Below are 20492 nucleotides of genomic sequence, written 5' to 3' on the forward strand. Positions count from 1 at the left end.
CATAAAATGTGTGTCAGTAGGGCAGCGCTCTCCCCGGCACATGCAGAGCGCACATGCAGCGTGGCTTTGCTGAACGCGCACCAAGCTCGAATAAGCACATCGAACTCCCCTCAGCTTCAGATCCCCGCCAATGAGAACGCACAAAGGCGTGAAGGAGAGAGAGGGAGGGGGGTGAGAGAGAGCGGGGGAGAGAGAGAGAGCGGAAGGACTTCGCTGGATACAGAGACCAGAGCCAAACCCCACACAAACAGACACAACAGGAGTTGGAGGGACGGAAAGGCGTTCCCATTTCTCTCTCAACTCCAAACGTGATTGACGCGGGTGTTTATATCAGTAGGGGGCGTGTGACATGCTTGACATTTCCTCCGCGGACACACTGACTCCAATTTGTTTGGATTCATAGACTCGTTTGATCTCGATCACACGCACAGTAACCCAGAGCGCAGAAGGTGTCCAGGTATCTGTAGCTCCATCCAGAGCAGAGCAGAGCTGAGCAGAGCTGAACCCACTGAGCCTCCCGCAGTGAACCCGGGGAACCTCACACTCAGCGGACACATTTTCATCACCCTTCCCCTCTTTGCGTTCCATGGAACAGGTGCTTTACGCAAAGGTGTTTCAAGACTTTCTCATCTGTTTTCACAAGACTTTTGCTCCTGTGCATTGACACTCACAGACGTCTACGTCCAAGTCGATTCAAAGTCGTCAACAACAACCAGAGAAATGGATAACAGCCCCGGTAAGATTCATTATTATTATCATTTATGAGTGACTGTGATCATGGCATAAGAATTGATTGAATTCATTCATGTTGTTTCCACATCGATAAGGTAAAAGCCTTTTCATTCAGACTTTTCTATCACAACTTTAACTAATTAAAGTTTAAGGTTGTAATTAATCTCTCGGAAAGGTATTTCTTTAGAATCGTATCGAATCATTTATAATTTCCCCCCTTTGATTCATTGGTTCGCTCAATGTTGATATTTGCGCAATTGTGCGTAAAAATGAATTCAATGTTCATGAGTGTTTTTTGTTCTGATAATCTAATTATCTCCGAGATTGTACTCAAAGTGTCAGATGTGATGGGAAAGCGCAACAGTGTGTTTGCTCCTGCGGTGAAACGCGAATTAGGTTGCGGGTTTGATGGCCACTTCCTGTGTCTCCTATGAAAACAAACTCACGTGGCGCGTCAGTGCAGCGCGGCTGTCAGTGTACAGTCATAAAGTGACGGCGGCGCTGTACAGTAGAGTTCAGGGCGTGTGTGGATCCACGGTCAAGGCCGGGGGGTAGGTAGGTGTATGGCTGAGGCGCACACCCGGAGGAGGCTCACCTTCTCCCCCGGCCTTACAGCGCCTCTGCTCCCGGTGCGTTTCCAGCTGCGCCGGTCACGTTTCCGCGCAGGTGATGGGCGCAGCCTGTGCTAAGTAAACATGTTCCCACTGATGTGAAGGCGCCATAAAACCACTCACCGGGTTATGACTCCTGGCTGTGTTGATAGACCGGAGCTGTGTGTGTGTGTTTGTGTGTGTGTGTTCAAGGAGGAAATGACTGGAGCAAGGAGACCATTAAAGGAGTAATCACGGATAAGAGTTGTAGTATTAGTCAGACAGTAGACATAAAAAAAACATGCTGGAGCGTCATGTATTTTGATGGCACCCATGTATCTTTAGTATAAATGTCAGTCTATATGGAATCATTTTAAAGGGTTGACCACCTTGATTTTGATTGTGGTGTTCACTGCTGATGTCAGGTTAGTGGGCTGAATAAATCTAGTAAACATCAGGGCTACAGTGGTCTGCTGTACTGTCCACGGCTCATAAAGTCCAGCAGATGAAACGAGACAGTGGGAGCAGTGTGTGTGTGTGTGTGTTGGGGGGTGTTTATGTGTTTGTGGGTGAGCGGGCAGGGGTCATCTGGACCTTACAGAGATGTTGACACACAACTGCAACAACAACCTATAGCCTATACATATAGATTGCTGTGCGGTTGGGACGTGTTTCATTTTATAGCTGATACCACATAATGTACAAATAGATGTAGTCGGTCCATAGGGAATTAAAAACATAACTTTTGGGACATGAGCATTAGATTCAATTATTGAACACATATCTACTGAAACCAAAACAACATTAACCTTCAATCTTTCACTGACACTGTAGGGTGTGGTCAGAGTGATGTGTCGATATAAAACATACATAAATGTCTTGGGCTTGTTAAATTTCAAAAGCACATTTCTATATAATAATGATAATAATAACTCATTGTTCCTGTAACAGTGTAAACTAATGTCTCCTTCGATGTCCTTTTGTTATCTATGGTAACCTCAGAATACAGGGACACGTGTTTAATGTATAAACCACTGAGTCAGATCTGGTCCTCGTCATCTGCACGTTTTTTGTGTTCAGCTATAGGCGAGCGAATCACGTTTATGAACTCGTCTGCGGGTTCACTTATAGCATTCCATACATGCTGTTGGTAATCTACTGGTAGTCGTGATAACATACCATATGCTCACACAAACTAATCTGTGACTTATTGGTAGATTCAAATTGATTCAGGCTTCTCTGACAAACGCTCCACACAGCTTTCTCAGATGAACGCTGGGTGGAATTAGAGCCTAAGGTAAAAACCACAGCAAAGTATTTATACCATCTTTATTGTACTTTGCCTTAAAGTCAGTTAGTCAGCTTCTTACCCAGTTGTGTGGGATCTTGAAAGTAAATATTGATGTCCTGTGATAAACCATAATCTATAACTAATAATACATCTCCTCTCAAATAGCAGTTTACTGTATTGATCTCAGAATCATTTCAGGTTTAATTGAAATATGAATTCATGAACACTGACGCAAAAGTAGAATTTTGATGGTTTGCAATGAGGACATGATGATGATCTGGAGGAGGCTGAGGCGTCACCACTGACCTGTGACTGATCTCAATCTCCTCTGTTCTATCTATATCATGGCTGCCTAAAAATAAAGAATAACACCACATTTAGATGTTGCAGGCTGTTGATGCTGTAATGGCAAAATTGAATGTGTCCTGTGTGCATTTAAACGTCTCACTGACTGACTGACTGACTGACTGACTAACGGGTGCCCCCCCTCATTCAAGTCCCCCCACCTCCTGAAACGTGCTGCTGTTCCCTTTCATTCCGTCTCTCTCGTCTCGTATAAACCCCCTGCTGGTCTGAAGGCGTCACTGCAGCTGTTCTGCGGCTCCGTTCCTTCCGGTGAAAGCTCCGTTTTTTAAAATCCTCCTCACGTGGCTGCCCTGCACAGCCGCGTGCCACGCGTGAGCTCGCGGCTCCCTCCTCCCCCCCCTCCCTCTCACGGACCGCCTGCGGTGATGGTGAGGGAGCGCCTGGTCAGTGGGTCACGGATAGCATTAACTTTCTCTCTCTCTCGTCACGTTTTACTGCCTCATGCGTCTTTCATCTTCTACTCAAAGCTGCTATTTTCAGACTCCCAACGCTGCACGAGACTGGATCTTAGTATCCAACATCTGTCAATCATCGGTTCAGGGCACACACATGGTGCCTTTTCATGTGGCACGTGACTCGGCAGTGAAATCTATCCCTCTCTTCTCACGACAACGGATTTCACATGCGGATGACGCTCTCTCTCTGCTCCTGAGCCTCCCAGCACATCTGCACATCCCATCCAGTGTATAAATAATGTACTATTGGCCGTGCCGATGATTAGAGGAGCCCGTGCGTGATGCAGCATCGGTGCGGAGATGCTGGAGGCGCACAAACTCTTGTCAGGTTCCCATGATGTTGACCTACTTACACCAGCCTGCCAGCACCCAAAGCAGTGCTGCTGCAGATTGCTCATATTCACAAGCAAACAGTGAATCCTTTTACTGGCTTCATCTACATGATGTTATGTTATAGCGCAATAAACACCATGTTGCTGACAGGAAACAAATAAAAAAAGCCACCATTGTAAACTTGAAAGTGTGGTACACCTGTACATTATGGTGGAGAGCAGAGGAGGAAACACACTCGCCGCTCACGTTTCCCTGCCTGCTGCTCCACTCCTGGCAGATTAGCGCTTGCATGTATGGGCATAGGATGAAGCTTATATGCTTGGCAGAGGGAGCCTGGCTGATTCTTTATTCTGCAGGCCGTGCTGACCTGATTTCTTACCACCCTGTACAAACATTTGCATCTATTTTCCCTGTGTGGAACGTGTCTTCAAAACGAGTGTGTGCGCCCATAAGGAAACCTTGAAACCCCCCTGTAAAGTTGATGCAAAGCAGCTGCTCTCTGACCTCCTCGCGGTCGTCGGCCATATGCTTTACGATGGTCAATGTTCCAACTAAATGAGACAGTAAAAACAGGTTGTTAATTGACAGTATTTACAGAGGCGGGGTCATCGTTCGTAAAACGCTTCTAGGCCCGCATGTGAGCCTCTCAGGTGGGCGTGGAATGTGTTAGGGTGGAGCAGCTTGTCTGCGTGTGTGAGCTGGGGAATGAGGTGAGGCTCAGCTGGGCTCCGTCTGTACATATATGGCTGCGGAATGAGTCAACAAATCCACCAACACGTGCTGGCTGAGGGATTATCAAAACATTCCAGCTATACAAACACCTTCCTGCTGCAAAGGGCAACACATGCACACATACACACAGTTACACAGGGATGGGCTCAGTGTGTTTATGCACACAGGATGACTAACCCATAAATAAGTCATATAAGTTGTACTCTGGGTTACTGTACCAGGTGTCACTGCTGTCAACACACTCTCAGATTGTTTTGATCAGTGATGTTTTATGGGCTTCACTGGGCCCACGTGTGATAAGATAATACACTTATCACCAGTCAATCAAACATTAACCTTCACTTTGCATGAACTTCCTCCTGTCTGTTGCTTTATGAAGCAGCTCAACCGGATTCTTTGCTCTTGGGCAAAAACGTGACCCGCTCCCTCCTCCACGCGTGACGGACGGCTTCCCGGTCCCTTTACACACACACCCACACCCACCCACACACTGATCTGACTTTGACATTGTTGTTGCGCCTCCCAACACGAGACTGCGGGATTTGGTTCGGCGCAGTGACCGCGGATGACTGGAGGAGTCCACGCATGTGAGGCGGCGGTCAGGTGTAGCTGCTGCACGCTGGGAACGGTGCCATGGGAGGGGGCGGCATGTGTGTGTATGTGTGTGTGAGGAGCTATTATTGGAGCGGAGCAGGAAGCAAATCCCGCAGACACGTGAGCTCATCCACGACGCATGACTAGAAGAGCCTGACAGAGGGAGAGAGAGAGGGAGGGAGGGAGAAACTTTCATGACATGACCAAGTTAGAAAACGCGTCCAGATTCGCACGATTTCTTTCCTGCACGATCCTGACGCAGTACGACTTGACCACGAGACTCGCTGCCCACTCTGTTGCCGCTCTGTTGCTGCTCTGTTGCTGTGCTACCGGCAGTATTTTTAGCGCGCACTCGATCCGCTTGAGCGCACCATCGGACCCGTTACACTCAGGATGAGGCAACGATGCTGCAAATACACCAAGAGCTTCATTCTGCTGCCCGCAGCTTGTGCAACATTACATCACAAAGCGGCAGGAGTTGTAGAATGAATGAATAGTTTTGCAAAGCAACTTGACAAGAAATAGGAATAATTTCAAAAATTACACAAAACAGAAAAGTACAGGCGATTCTAAAGTCAAATCAATGTCTTTTAGGACCCATGACCCCTCTGGACCCCCGACCCAATGTATGTGTGTCAATGTACCAACATAATCATCAAGTCAACATAGATATGAAGTGGACTTTGGTATCATTACAACAATAAATAAGCTCACAGTCTATTTCTATTATTTTGTATTGGACTGTAGGTGAACTTGATGCTTGTTTATTTGCTTTATGTCAACATGTAAATGATAAAAGCACACTGGAGCTGTTAGTCTTCATTCAACATGAAGCTCATTGGTGACAGATCATGAGTTGTGCTTTCTACCAAAATTGACAAAGTGGTTGAGTTCTTCCCTCTGGGGTTTGCAGCATGCTTCACACACTTCAGTTAAAGATAAACTCGGCCCAGAAAGCCAAAGTTGAGACGGCAAGAGACTTTATTTTGACATAATTAAAATCCTACAATGGTTTCACATCAAAGGGTTCCTGTTCTACTTTTCAACCTTGGACTTCCCCCAGAGGCTGGAGGCCAGTGGGTAAACACAGCCAAGCTCATACTCAACAACAATGATAGTTTCCTCCTTATGCCCTTGAAACAGCCTGAGTGACACTTGTGATTAATCAGGAGCATGCCCTCGTGTTTGAACTCCCTGACCCCTGCGTCTTACCTCTGAGGTCAACTCATGTCCTCCACCCTCTTCCCGCAGGTGGCGCAGGTGTGATCCTGTACGCGGGCTCATCAGGTAGTTCCAGCCCCAGCCCAGGCAGCCCCTCCAGCGGGTACCAGACCCAGTCACCTTCCTCCCACTCCCAGCCCTCGTCTCCAGAGGAGGTTACCTTCACTGAGATCGGGGCGCTGAAGCAGAGGGCGGCCTCCTCATCCAACAAACTGGTGTTCCAGTTCCCAGAGGTCTACAGTGGGCCCTCTGCGGCCGCCACCCCTCAGCACACCTATGCGCACCCCATTGCTGGAAAGAGGCCATGTGGGATGCCAGGAACGTTTACCAGTGAGTGTTTCCTCTCTGTTCTGACTTGTTTAGCAAGAGATTTACACTCTGATCTGTGTTGTTGTAATTCATCTAACTGGCTGTTTTTTCCCCTTTCATCCTCAGAGACAGGTGGGATGGTCCTGCTCTGTAAAGTGTGCGGGGACATTGCATCTGGGTTCCACTATGGTGTGCATGCGTGCGAGGGCTGCAAAGTAAGTGTCCCATCAGGAAAATCACCTCCAATGATCCCACACTTTTCGGGCCTGGTTTCATCTAATGACTTCTTTCTTTGGCTTTGTAGGGCTTCTTCCGCCGCAGCATCCAGCAGAACATCAACTACAAGATGTGCGTGAAGAACGAGAACTGCCTGATCATGCGCATGAACCGCAACCGGTGCCAGCACTGCCGCTTCAAGAAATGCCTCTCAGTGGGCATGTCTAGAGACGGTGAGACATCCTGACACGTTGAGAGAGACACGCCGGTGCCTCTCTGCTGCACGGGGCTGCCACGCTGCTCTGATTAGCCAAACCAGCGGGGAGATGGTGCCGCTTGAATGAGGCGCTGCGGCGATATCTGGGTCTGTGTGAAAAATGTAATGCAGAGAGTCTTTTGAGGTCATGGTGCCAGTAGCTCAGTCACAGTCATTAGCAGCCCTGCACCTGCCTTGCCCTTCTACTGCGTCACCGCAATGCAAGAGAACACCATCCGGCCTGCCATCTCTGAAGTTTCTGAAGTCTTTCTCTCGCCCTTTGCTGCATCCTCCTCCTCCTCCTCCTCCTCCTCTTCCTCGTGTGTGTGTGTGTCGTGTCTGTGCCCCTCCCCCTACACGTGCCCACCATGTTCTCTCAGCTCCTCCACGCCGCAGACTATGATTTATGAGAAGAGAAGGCTTGAAGTCCCCGAAGCTATCTATCATCCAGAAAACTGCAGCAAACACAGGAATTATTTTAGGAAAATGGAACACGGTCAACTTGATTACCTTGTATATGCCCTTAGAACAGCTTGCCGCAATTAATGAGGGATATGGAAAACAATTAAGCAAGGGATGCAGAAAAACCGCCAGTCGTGGTGTCAGGATTTATCAGACGTGACGCTCACATCACCCGCTTCTACTCTGATAGGTGAACACTGATTGATCACCTATCGTTACAGAGTTAGAAAACAGCTGGGCTGACCTAGAAAAACAATACCGAGTCGGGCCTCTACTGTACCTGTACAATGTGACCTAGTTGGTGTAGTTTGCTTCGTCTTCTACCTCTCAGCATGTTTTCTGCTTATCTCCGCCCTCCGGCACCTCTGCATTGCCCAATCTAGTAAGGAGGTTAGTGTTATTTCTGCATGTGCTTGACACTTTTGGTGCAGGGGGAGAAAATAGCGGTGGAGGAGTATGAGTCAGTGAAGAGAACAAACGTCCATGCCGACCCCCTTCGAAGAGTTTAAGGACCACAACCTAGAAACCCCTTTTTTCTGAGTTTCAGGCGTTGCGCAAACAGGAAAACCGCAACTGCCAGCAGCCCACAAAAAAATAGTACACCCTGATTTCACGATGCGCAGCTGTGTGACTTTGGCTTCGCAAGACAGGCGAATATGTAAGTCGGTTGGCATGATGGCATACTTTGCTGCCTCTAAGTGGAGCATCGCTTTCAGAGCAGCTCCTCACTAGGCTGCGTTTGCCTCTTTTAACCATGATGAAGGGATTAATCTCACGCACATCGTTGGCCTCAACCTCGTCGAGAAGATCTTTCAGGAAGTGCCGAGATTACTGAGAATTAGATAAACACGTCAGTATCCACCCTGCGTGTCACTACGGTGACTAAATCCCCTCATTCCACTTAATATTGCTCTTGACCCTGCAGTAGGAGTACGCTGCTTCTTTATTGCCGCTATTCTTTGAAATCAAGTTGTAGGTTATTCGCCTACCCGACCTTCCTGTTTTACTTCTCCACCTTCACCATGCACACACACTTCGCACACACTCTCACTTCATGGTCCACACCTTCTTCGCAGTCTCTCGCCAATCGCTCCTCTTCTCATTTTCACTCCTCTCACTTTTCCGCTCTTTGCCCACCTCTCGCATCCTTCTCCCTCTCTCCATCTCAGCGCCGGTGACATCACGCTCACGTTGCCCCACTGCCCTACTTACAAGTGGAGGAAGGGAGGGGGAGAGGGAGACTGGAGTGGATAGAGGAGAGGATGAGGCAGATGGCAGCAGGGGACTATAAATAGCCGCTCCAGCTGATGGTTTCTCTGGGAGGGGAAATGGGGATGCGGGTGAAGAGGAAGAAGTTTTCTTCTAACACAGTTCTCCTCTGCAGCATACAGTATGCAGCATAGACTGCACTGTATATAAAGTTATATATTTGTGTATCAGAGAAGAGCTCTTGTATCTCTCTGGTGTGAATTTAAGTCCATTCTATCCGCTATTATAACAAAACTGAGATTTTTCCAGACTGTGTTGAGTCTTGCATAAATGTTTGTGTTTTCAGAGCGAATAGAAACTCATCTGTCGTCTTTGCTTGTGTTTCCATAGCTGTGCGCTTCGGCCGCATCCCTAAGAGAGAGAAGCAGCGACTCCTTGACGAGATGCAGAGCTACATGAACAGCCTGAACGAGCAGACCGCCATGGAGATGGACCCATCTACAGTGAGGGACGCTCCCTCCATCCAAGAAGACGGCAACTCAAAGGAGGCCATCGGCGCCATCTCCAGAGCTTACCGTGACATCTTCACCACCGGCAACAGCAACAGCAGCCAGGAGAGATCGGCCAGGAGGGCCAACATAAACAACAACAACGCCTCTCAGTTCTCTCAGGAGAGCAGCTATCCCCAAGCTGCTCAGAGTTACCAGTCCTGCCCTAGGGCTTCTGCCACTCTATGCCCAGTGACCTCTAATGACAACCATCCCACATTCAACAATGTGGACAACAGTCGCTACACATACTTAATATCATCAAATCAGAATCACGACCAGTCCAATGGTTCAGCACCTCAAAGGGCCAGTGTGGCTAATTACAACAGTTTCCATAATGCAGATGTTCCTCAACATCCAACCTCCTGCCCATGGAAAATGGCTCAAGGAGCTAAAGTGCTGGTAAGTTAAGGAGGAGTTGTTAATTGTGCAAAGCTTGACATTTTGTCTGTCCAGCGATGTATGACCGTGTCTTTGCCTTGCCTCCCTCTGTCTCCCAGGCCTGTCCTCTCAACGCTTGCCCTGTGTCTGGGTCGGACCGCTCCAGTCAGGAGATCTGGGAATCCTTCTCTCAGTGCTTCACCCCTGCTGTCAAGGAGGTGGTGGAGTTTGCCAAAGGCATCCCGGGATTTCAAGAGCTTAGCCAGCAAGACCAGGTCATGCTGCTCAAATCAGGCACTTTCCAGGTAATGACACACACAAGTGATTAACATGTGTCGTACTCAAAGCAGAGCGTGTGAATCATTACTCAGTGTGAAAGTATTTTGTCTCAAGCTGTTTAATCTCTTTCAGGTTCTGATGGTGAGGTTCTGCACCTTGTTCAATGCTCAGGAGCGCACGGTGACGTTCCTGAATGGCCAAACTTACCCTCTATCCACTCTGCGGGCCCTGGGCATGGGCTCCCTGCTGGACGCTATGTTTGAGTTCAGTGAGAAGTTGGGCTCCCTTGGGCTGGAGCCTGATGAAATGGCCCTGTTCATGGCTGTGGTGCTGGTCTCTGCAGGTGAGAGAGGGCCGCCATCGACCTCATAATCAGTGGGAAAGAGAACCTTAATGATGATTAATGCAGTAACTGTCTGACAACCGCTCACACTGGGATTTTCTGTTATCCTCAGATCGTTCCGGCATCTCTGACATGCGGGCTGTGGAGCAGCTCCAGGAGGGTCTGATCCGCGCGCTACGGTCGCTGATCACCCGCCGTCGCCCAGACGACACCACTCTCTTCCCCAAACTCCTCCTGCGCCTGCCAGACCTGCGCACCCTCAACAATCTGCACTCTGACAAACTGTTGGCCTTCCGCATCGACCCTTGAGCAAGACACATATACACAGGGCCCACATGCACACACCTATATGCAGATACACACATGTACCATACACACACATCTTCCGAGGGTCAGACTCTCTCGAAATCTTAGGAACAAGGAATGCTGCAATCTGAGGAATGGTTTTACTGTTAATCTTCAAAAAATGTTTTGGGATAAAATTATACAAATATACACATGCAAACACACACACACACACACATGCCTATATAAACCTCAACACCTCTTAAGAGATATTGTTCCGCTAAGAAAGTAGTGTACAGTTTATTCCGTAACCATCGGTAAGCAGCACCGTAAAGACAGATACTGTAGATCCAGCTATTATATAGGGACCATTAGTGATCATCAACTATGCCTCAGTTTGTGTTTTAGAGAAAGGGACCCTGTATATAATACATACATAAAGGTTATTGTGTGTCACCAATTCACATGCCGTCTGTATTAGGACTGAAACCAAGCCACGATTTCAATGTGTCAGCTGGACACAATAAGATGCATTCTGTCTCTTGTCTTGTCTTTGACTAAACTTCCAGAAAACTTCCATTTGTTATATCATGTGTTCAAAAAATGCCAACTTCACAAATGAATGCCGTTTTGTTATTATTTCACAAGAATATTGTATCTGCGTTGTTTAAGGTATTTGGAATGACACATGGATTTATGGGGACTCCATGCATGTTGAAGTTCGGATTTGAAGTTCCGTTGTTTCTGTAAATATTTTGTTTCCTCAATGTATCGATAACTGAACTGATTTGTTGGATTGCACAGAAGTGTTGTAAAGGGGAATGTATTGACCTTCCTGTACTTTGAGAGGGTTTTGGCTATGCCAAGGGGGCTTTGTTAGGGATTCGCAGACAGCTCAGATGACACACCTAATGCTATTAGACGATGTAACCGACCAGCATAATCTCTGAAATCACCAGCACTCACTCCACACACACCCTTCCTCTGCCCCCAATGTTTGTCATACAAACACAAGAGATATTTTTAGGTGAGAGATCGTATTGATTGCTTGTTTGATTAATGGCTGCGCACATCTTGTACATTTTGTAAATCTTTCTTCCTAAATAGAAATGATATTATGATATAAAGTCCAGATTGCATATTGGTTCTGCTTGTGTGTCCTTCCTTTGTGCCCATTCAGTAAAAATGGAGTCTAGAAAACTGTGCTGACAGGCTATCTGGGTCACAGAACTGAGAGATGCAACTTAAAGTAGCACACAGCGGCACAGTTGAATAACGTAACAGATCTACATTGTGCCTCCTCCAACGCAAATGCCCTGTGTGGCATTCAGGGTCCACATATAAAGGCACTTGCTGTAAAAGCTGTAAATACTTAAAATCAAAGTAGAAAAATGTAAAAGATAGAAATAATCAACCAACACATAGTGCCTCCTTAGAAGTACAGAGGCCTCCTTCAGTAAATAATTTCTTACTTTGGGTTTACCCATTTGCTAAAATTATCATAAAGCGTGTAGTCATAAGGAGTAAATACATACATTCTGAGCAAAGAGGATTTTCTACCTGAATATTTTCCCTTTCCTTTCCCCGGGTGGTGGATTCAAATCACACGGTTGGCGCGCCCTCTAGTGGCGGCGTCCGGTGTAACCAGGAAGTGAGCATCCTGTTGTAGTTGTCACCTGTGCCTGTCTCAGCAGCTATCAACAATGTTTCGCATGATCTCTCATTAGCGACGCCGTGGACTTACTATGGGCCCGCGGTTACGGTGCACGGTAAGACACGCTCCGTCACACACACTCAGGCGGCAAAGAAGCGATACTGTAACGACGCTACTTTAGCTCAGTGTCCGGGTTAGCGCGTGAGCACACGCTGAAAGCTAACGTGTTAGCTTACCAAAATAAATGACAGGTTAACATTAACGGATAAAGTTCCGCATTAACAGTGTAAATGTTTGACTAACACGCTAAAGGTCGTTTCATTTCACTGAAGCAGAGCTTCATATCGCTCTATGTTAACAGGTCACTGTTTCACTCATTTCACTACTTTATTTCTTGCATTGGAGTACCTTTACGTGTCTCTATGCTTCCTGTATCGCTATTTATCACTGAGTGCTTTGTAACCTTGTTTTAGATACGCTAAGATGATTTAATGATAACAGTCATAATAGTGTCATGTTGTGTCTTCTCAGGTATTGGGAAATAGACCAAAACGAGCTGAAAAAGGCCCTGAACCTCAGCTTTGACCTCAGGTGGGTGCAGTCTATCCACCTGAGTCATGTTGGTGACGGCGTACCTGGCCGTGGTCGTCCTGCTGGCCCTGTGTGTGTGTCTGGAGCTGGCAGCGCGCCGCCTCACTCCTCCCCAGCCGGCCGCCTCGGCTGTAGCCAACCCGGCCTTCCGTGGCTTCCAGACCGTCTTCCTGCGTGCGTACCTGCTGGCTCTGTGGGCAGACTGGCTCCAGGGTCCTTACCTCTACAAACTCTACCGCCACTACAGCTTCCTGGAATCCCAAATAGCCATCCTGTACGTGTGTGGCCTGGCATCCTGTGTTCTGTTTGCTCCCATCGCGGGGTGGCTCCCTCAGGCCCTGGGACGGAGACAGACGTGTCTCCTTTTCTGCCTGGCCTACTCAGCCTGTTGTCTCACAAAGCTATCCAGAGATTACTTTGTTTTGATTATTGGTCGCGTCCTGGGCGGGTTGTCCACTTCACTTCTCTCCACCGCATTTGAGGCCTGGTACGTTCACCGCCATGTTGAAGTCCGCGATTTCCCCAAGGAGTGGATTCCCGGCACCTTCACCAAGGCAGCTACCTGGAACCATGGCCTGGCCGTGGGCGCAGGGCTGGTGGCCAACTTACTGGCCGAGTGGCTCCATCTGGGGCCGGTGGCTCCTTTCCTCCTGGCTGTCCCTTGCCTGTTGTGCTGCGGTTGGGTAGTGTTGACTGATTGGGGCAAGGAGGAGACTGAGGGAGGCCTGGAAGGAGACAAACAGGCGCTTCTGGGAGCTCCGAACGCTGCCCCGGTCCGGATGTCTGCAAAGGCCCGTTTTTCCCGTAGCTGCCTTGAGGGGCTGCGCTGCCTGCTGTCAGACAGGAGAGTCATGCTGCTGGGCGGGGTGCAGGCTCTGTTTGAAAGCGTGCTCTACATCTTTGTGTTCCTGTGGACCCCAGTGCTGGACCCTCACGGACCCCCTCTTGGGATAGTGTTCTCTTGCCTAATGGCTGCCAGCATGGCCGGCTCCCTGTTGTACCGTTTAGCCACCTCCACCCGTTACCGTCTCCAGCCGGGCCACCTGCTCTGCGTGGCCGTGCTCATGGCCTTCTTCTCCCTCTTCATGCTCACCTTCTCCACCGCCCCGGGCCAGCCTCGACCTCACGAGTCCTTTCTGGCCTTCCTGCTGCTGGAGCTGGCCTGCGGTCTGTACTTCCCCTCAGTCAGCTTTCTCCAGGGCAGGGTGATCCCAGAGGAGAAGCGCGCCGGCGTGCTGGCCTGGTTCCGGGTGCCTCTACACCTGCTGGCCTGCTTAGGGCTGCTCGCGCTCCACGGGGAGGTGTCGGGAACGGGCGGAGGGGAGGAGGGCAGCGGCACCAGACACATGTTCGGGGGCTGTGCCGTCATGATGCTGGCCGCTCTGCTCTCTGTGGTGAGTCTGTTCACTCTGGGCAGGAATGACACAGACCTGAAACTGGAGGGAACCAGAGGGGAGGGTGAGATGTGAGGAGGAGGAAACGGAACCAGATGTGGAGGTACTGATGTGTTCTGCAGGACCAGAAGTTTTAAGTTTTGCCAAAAATGGAACAGTCAAATCATAATCCAGTGAGTGTTCCATTTCACTCTGCAGAAGTCTGCATTCAATTATACTATGAGTTACGTACCTCTGTGTTATTCCATTAACAGTTCCAGACTGCAGGTAATTGCTTTAATGTGCCACAGAAAGGAAGACAAGATGATGATGTGGTCTAATAAAACAGAAATATCATCATTTGTTCAGGAACACATGTGCAGGAAGAGGAATAACCATAATCAACACCATGTGGACCAGAATGTGAATGTATTAGGGTTTTTTTGTTTTCTATATTTTATTGAACGGGTCAATATAGGTCATCTTACTTGGAATACGTCTCAGTTTCTGCATCATTTGTATTTTCTGTCGTGTCTTCACCTTTCTCTGTTCTTCATATCAATCAATAAAATGCTACGTGTTGTATTTGGTGGCGTACTGATGCGTTCTTTAATCTGTGGTTGCGGGTAAGAGCTTCATCTAAGAGCCAGAGGTGAACCAGATATAGTAATGTGGAAGAACCACATTGTTGTAACTTTGGTAGTTTGATGAATCACTTTTGTTTATCTATGGAGCGTGACATAGTTGGAGGGAACACATCGTTTTGACCGTAGGTTTAACTTGACTTGACCGTTCGGGTTTTTAATCAAACAGTTCCAGGAAGAGGAGGTAAGACGAAGAGCCTCTACACTTCCAATTCCACAACTAGTATAATAATGTCAATAAGATAAGATAATCCTTTATTTGTCCCACAACGGGGAGACATCTTATCTTATCTTATCTAATATTGGTCAAGTGTTTCAGTTAATAAGATATATTATAAGATATAAGATAAAAGTCCTCAAATAATTATTAAAATTAATTTGAATGTGACTTCTGTTCATTCTTCATCATCTTGGTGTTACAGTCACAGCACTTCAGATGCAGTTAGCAGCCTGTTCAATCAAATCTACACCCTCTGTATCATTATTTCAGACCCTTGGCTGCAGACTGTGTGTGTGTGTGTGTGTCCAGATCTCTCTAGAAACCCCTGCAAGCCTCCATCCTCCCCACTTTTCCTGTTGGGGGTGGTACAGTCCCACTTTTTCCTCGATGCTGCAGATTTACCTGGACGCTGCTAGAATATCCCACTGTGGGTGAGGGAGGGGTATCTGCAGGAGCCTTTTAACTGCGTTGTTGCTGGATTACAACACTGAACGTGAGCAGTCTGACCGGGCAAGAGGGATATTAACACTCTGTGGTCCTTGCTAGTGTTTCTGCTCGACTCTGCATCAACCACAGTATATCAAGACAGGAGGAGGTATCAGATTCTGCATCCCTACTACAGGATAATAGACAATCATGACCCAGGGCAAGGTAAGAGGTTTGTTATGATCACGTCCAATCAATGCGTCTGGTCTGTCCTTCAATCTATCTGCCAGTGAGTAAGATGCAGCTGCTGTATTTGGAATCCCTGCATCTGGCCTGGTTTGTTATGTAACAGAGTGAAAGTGCGTGTCTGTGCTCCATTCCCCCCCATCTGTGTTTTGTTCTACTTGGTGGAAATTCCGGCTGCGTGTGCCATGAGATTTGGCTAATGTGTTGTCATATACTAATTTGCATTCCTGCAGCTGTATTTCCAGCCACCACAGGGCTCCGGCACGATTCAATACTTAACTACAAAAAGCACATAGAGGTGGTTGTTATTGAAGTCATGATTATAGTATTATAGTGTATAAAGCTCAGATATTTAGCTCAGTTTATTGTGTGCGTCACATGCGTCACAAGCTGGGGTTTTTTTTTTGCCATGTTGCGTCACCATGACAACCCATTTCTCTCTGTAGCTCTGGTAGAGTGCCATCCACTGTGTATCAGTAAGAATCTGGGTCATTTTATCAACTCATATCATAGAATCCTGTCATCTTTTATGAAAGTTTATCAAACACCATCAAATCATAAACAGATGGTGATCTATCCTAATCTACGTTAGTGATGAAGATACTATTTTAGAGACTCCAGGCCCTATGAGTCACCTGTACTCATTTTAAAATTAGTTCACATATGCACTGTGCTCTTTATAAACTCTTTACCCAACAGCATCTCACATAATTGATCCTATATACTAAAGGAAATTCATTTGTTTATATATATTTGTGCTTTTAGTTATCACTTGCGAACAAGTCCAGCAGTGGGTCCACAGATGGACAGGCTGCAGTGTCTCCGCTTCCCCCCAGCTATGAGGAAGCCATTGCTGGTATGATTGAGCGTTTATTATATCATGAAAACGTAGCACGTGTCACTTTCTCTCATAAATATATTGATTTTCTGTGTTCATGTCACTCAGGATGGTCAAGATTTGAAACTTTATAACAAAAACTGGTTTGATGAATATTGGACATAAAGAAATATGACATGGTATTAATATAGGAATGCTGTGTTCAGGTACCAGCACTCCCTGCTACAGTGATGTTGACACATTCAGAGAGTTCACCTGGAACGATCTGAATGTCAGGAGGATCTTCATCCGCAAGGTACCAAAGCTCTGCTGTAGAATGTATATTTCCTACAAAAAGACACCAAAATATACACAAAATCTCTTTCCTCACCCAGCACCTATAGATACAGACCCCACTCTACTATCCTCTTTCTGCTTTGTAGGTGTATGCCATCTTGATGATCCAGCTCCTTGTCACTCTGGCTATAGTGGCTCTCTTCACTTTCTGGTGAGTGTTACTCCCAATTGTGATTTTGCAGTTCTGACTAAGCTGTTTTGGTCATTTTTGTGTATTCTGCATTTCTCTGTGTTTACTGTGGTTCTCTTTCCTTTAGCGACCCTGTTAAAGAGTACATCCAGACCAACCCAGGGTGGTACTGGGCCTCTTAGTAAGTCACACATTTAGTCAGTCTCAAGTCAGAATACACACAGTTACATACATTCACTCTGTGCTTTGTTGGTCTATTATATCTAATGTTATTGTTCTTGTTTACAGTGGTGTGTTCTTTGTTACATACCTGACTCTGTCTTGCTGCTCTGCACCAAGGTAAGCTGCAGGATCTCTGGACAAAACAGGACAACATCAAGAAGTCTAATACAAAACGTTTTCCACCTCTGATGTGTCTTGTTCTTACAGGAGACAGTTTCCATGGAATTTGATTCTGCTCGCCATCTTTGTAAGTGCATAAATTCTGTGTTGATAGAGTTCCATAATGGCAAAGAAGTTTACAGTTAGACTTGGAGTGTGCGTTTATAATGCACAGACCTGAAGTAGTTGACGTTTCTGTTGTCAGCTTTGTTCACATGTCCATCACTTGTCCTCTGACAGACGCTGTCCCTCTCCTACATGACTGGGATGTTGTCCAGGTACACTTCAGTTTTTTTTATGTATACGTATATGTATATAGTATTTATGCACCCAGATTGTGGAAAACTCTACCAACAAACATCCAACAGGCGAACTCAGTTAAGTCTTCCAAAAGCCAACTAAAAGCCTTACTTTTTTTTATCTAAATACAATTTTTTGTCATTTTGGTACTATTGTTGAATTACTTTTCTTGTACCAATATTTATATGGGTATTATATTGTTTATTTTTTCTTTCATGTCCAGCACATAGGATTGCTTTCGATCCATCACAGCCTGACCTAAGTTTAGCCTGTTTCAATTTTGTAGCTTCTATAACACCAAGTCAGTGGTGATGTGTCTGGGCATCACAGCAGCAGTCTGTCTCATCGTCACAGTCTTCAGCTTCCAAACTAAGGTGAGCAAGAGGAAATTCCAAGTAACCATCTCTGTACGTTACATCGTTTGCATTAATGTTAAGTGTTGTTTGTTTTCATGTCTTTTTCTCCATCCAGATTGACGTGACTTCCTACCAAGGTGTTCTCTTCATCTTCTGCATGGTCATGTTCATCTCTGGAATGATGCTGGCAGTCGTCCTCCCCTTTCAATATGTAAGCAGGGCCATCCTAATCAAGCGCTAATGTAAAAGCTGATGTATGTAACCTGATGGCGTGAAGTGAAGTCTGAATTTACATAAATAACTTTAAGGTGGTCGCTGACATCAAATCAAGCACATCTTTTACTCGTATAGGTACCTTGGCTGGATGGAATCTATGCTGCTTTGGGAGCCATACTATTTACCATGGTAACAGCTCAGTACAGACACAATCAAACCTTTATGTATAAATGTACACAAACAGAAAGATGTCTGACTTTGTTTGGTTTTGTTGGTGTTATAGTTTTTGGCTTTCGACACCCAGCTCATCATGGGGAACAAACGCTACGCCATGAGTCCAGAGGAGTACGTCTTCGCCACTCTCAGCATCTACCTGGACATCATCTACATCTTCTCCTTCTTCCTCCAAATCTTTGGATCAAAAAGAGAGTAAATCCAATCACTCTATGAGTTCCTGCTCTACCCGTTAGGGGCGCACCAACATGGGAATCTAGTCAGTCTTTTGATTTTGGTGATTGTGGTTAGAAATTTTAGACGCTGACAAGGTGAATATTTTGTGAATCTCCTTGTACAGATAACTCGTAGATGCTCATCATGCAAAATGTCAACAGTTTCCTCCTCTCTAGCATGTTGAAGACCCAAACAATACTGTGGGGTTATAGTTTGCTAGTTCACCAACAGGAAATATTCAGTAAACTTTAGGAGCAAACTATCAAAATGATGAATCCAACATACTTTGTGTGTATCCATGGAAGGATATCTTTATATCCATGCCTGCCTATAGATGTCACAAACCTGAAAACAATAAATGTCAATGCTCTGTAAAAGGTCATTATTTTTGCTCTACAATACATTATGCATGACCCTTAAGCAGATGCTCTAACTATGCCAATGCACATTTGTTCCGTATTGCTGACTATTGCTGTGAATGTAAGTGAATGAAAGCACAAAGATAATGTCAAAAAACAGAGAACGTGTGTGATGTTGTTGAACAAACTGAGTTTATGTGGGTTTATGTGTTTTGAATGAGAATCTGAGAAAATATTGATTGGATCTGGGATGTTTTGGCTCATCTCTACCTTGATTTCTCGCTCATATCCCCTGTAGGCAATCTATTCATTTATTTGTGACAATTAGTGTTGGCACATCTTCAGTTTGCCGTAAAACTTGATCATTAGCATATTAGTCTTTGTAGTGAAATGAGCAAACCCACAACAGTGGCATTCATGCATGGATTGTTTATTGTAGCATTTCATAAAGCATGTATTTGAGAAAGGTCTTGGTTCTGAACTTCATATTTGAGCTTTATTTTTCTATAAATGATACCTTGAAGAAAGTATTTATTTATGTGATGCAGACTGGTGAATTTTGAGCTTGAAATGAATTTATAACTCTTTCAAAGTGACCTTGGAATCTTTAACTGATGGTGTGATCTTTTGTTGTTGTAGGAGTGTCCTACATTTCATTGTAATATTGGTGGTGTATTGATTAATTAAAGGATTAATGTGTATGAAAACATTTGTGATTTCTGATCTAATAAATTGTCAATAATTCTTTTTTGGTAGTAAGCTTTTTTGCTAAACAGGATACCTGATTGATCATATTAATAAGAAAGAATTGGCTATTGACCCCATGTCTAATAATGTGAAGAAAATACACTTAAAAGAATTGCATTGCATCTATCTTGAAAACTATTTTATTGTCAAATGGCACCTCTGATAATGTAAAAAAAAGCATTCTTAAGGTTCTTTTTTAAAATTAACATTGGTGAGTTTTATTATAAGTGTAATATCTTGATTTAAGTTAATGTGTTCTTATTTTATGCCGTTTATAGTTTTTTGTTGACCTGCTTATGTTTTCTTACTATTTCTATAAAGTTATAATGAAAAAAAAACAACCAGCCATTGAACCGGAGGAACACTGTGATTGACGCTATCCAGTCAGCCAATCAAATCGCGCGATGGCCGAACGTCGACTTCAGCCATGTTGTGGTTTTGAATAAGGAAGAAGCGGGAGATGTTGTTCTTTAGCGAGTTTAAATGCCATTTAAAGTCACGTTTAGGTGAAATCTTTGACTTGGATAGTGAATCAAGATGATCGTCGTTTTCTCGAAGGCATTGGTTGCGACTGGTTACATTCCAGTAGAAAACTAATCATACTTGCATAAATTAGCCGTGTA

At 45.7% G+C, this 20492-nt stretch overlaps 4 protein-coding genes across 4 annotated transcripts in view; all 4 read left to right on the forward strand.

Moving 5' to 3' along the window:
- The first annotated feature begins 80 nt into the window (after positions 1 to 80).
- Positions 81 to 11746, forward strand: nr1d4a (nuclear receptor subfamily 1, group D, member 4a). The gene is made up of 8 exons (XM_076167206.1): positions 81 to 736; positions 6345 to 6644; positions 6750 to 6838; positions 6928 to 7072; positions 9157 to 9716; positions 9815 to 10000; positions 10107 to 10317; positions 10430 to 11746. Exons 1-8 carry the CDS (start codon positions 721 to 723, stop codon positions 10624 to 10626), a joined length of 1704 nt encoding a protein of 567 aa, XP_076023321.1. The 5' UTR covers positions 81 to 720; the 3' UTR covers positions 10627 to 11746.
- A 493-nt stretch (positions 11747 to 12239) lies between these two features.
- Positions 12240 to 14805, forward strand: slc61a1 (solute carrier family 61 member 1). The gene is made up of 2 exons (XM_076167214.1): positions 12240 to 12371; positions 12788 to 14805. The coding sequence occupies exon 2, from the start codon at positions 12874 to 12876 to the stop codon at positions 14314 to 14316; it is 1443 nt and encodes a 480-aa protein (XP_076023329.1). The 5' UTR covers positions 12240 to 12371; positions 12788 to 12873; the 3' UTR covers positions 14317 to 14805.
- Positions 14806 to 15498: 693 nt separating this feature from the next.
- On the forward strand, positions 15499 to 19815 carry LOC143013205 (protein lifeguard 2-like). Its single transcript, XM_076166751.1, has 12 exons — positions 15499 to 15735; positions 16522 to 16612; positions 16801 to 16889; positions 17017 to 17081; positions 17188 to 17241; positions 17349 to 17399; positions 17490 to 17529; positions 17682 to 17719; positions 18028 to 18115; positions 18213 to 18308; positions 18449 to 18502; positions 18597 to 19815. The coding sequence occupies exons 1-12, from the start codon at positions 15721 to 15723 to the stop codon at positions 18744 to 18746; spliced, it is 831 nt and encodes a 276-aa protein (XP_076022866.1). The 5' UTR covers positions 15499 to 15720; the 3' UTR covers positions 18747 to 19815.
- A 467-nt stretch (positions 19816 to 20282) lies between these two features.
- Positions 20283 to 20492, forward strand: part of senp1 (SUMO specific peptidase 1) — a 5808-nt gene continuing 5598 nt past the window's right edge. Inside the window, exon 1 of the mRNA XM_076167154.1 lies at positions 20283 to 20492. This exon is cut by the window's right edge and continues 397 nt beyond it. The gene's annotated coding sequence lies outside the window, so the exon portion shown is untranslated.

Source organism: Genypterus blacodes, unplaced genomic scaffold (assembly GCF_046128005.1).
Source record: "Genypterus blacodes isolate CSIRO-AG114 ecotype Tasmania unplaced genomic scaffold, CSIRO-AGI_Gbla_v1 ptg000156l_1, whole genome shotgun sequence".
NCBI lineage: Eukaryota > Metazoa > Chordata > Actinopteri > Ophidiiformes > Ophidiidae > Genypterus > Genypterus blacodes.

What these genes read in the sequence shown, in the direction of transcription:
- nr1d4a (XM_076167206.1), top strand. An exon ending in ATGCGTGCGAGGGCTGCAAA is followed by an intron (nt 6,839 to 6,927) that starts GTAAGTGTCCCA and finishes TTGGCTTTGTAG; the next exon opens with GGCTTCTTCCGCCGCAGCAT. An exon ending in AGTGGGCATGTCTAGAGACG is followed by an intron (nt 7,073 to 9,156) that starts GTGAGACATCCT and finishes GTGTTTCCATAG; the next exon opens with CTGTGCGCTTCGGCCGCATC.
- slc61a1 (XM_076167214.1), top strand. Translation starts at nt 12,874, where the DNA reads ATGTTGGTGACGGCGTACCTGGCCGTGGTCGTCCTGCTGGCCCTGTGT.
- LOC143013205 (XM_076166751.1), top strand. An exon ending in GGGTGGTACTGGGCCTCTTA is followed by an intron (nt 17,242 to 17,348) that starts GTAAGTCACACA and finishes TCTTGTTTACAG; the next exon opens with TGGTGTGTTCTTTGTTACAT. An exon ending in TCTTGCTGCTCTGCACCAAG is followed by an intron (nt 17,400 to 17,489) that starts GTAAGCTGCAGG and finishes TTGTTCTTACAG; the next exon opens with GAGACAGTTTCCATGGAATT.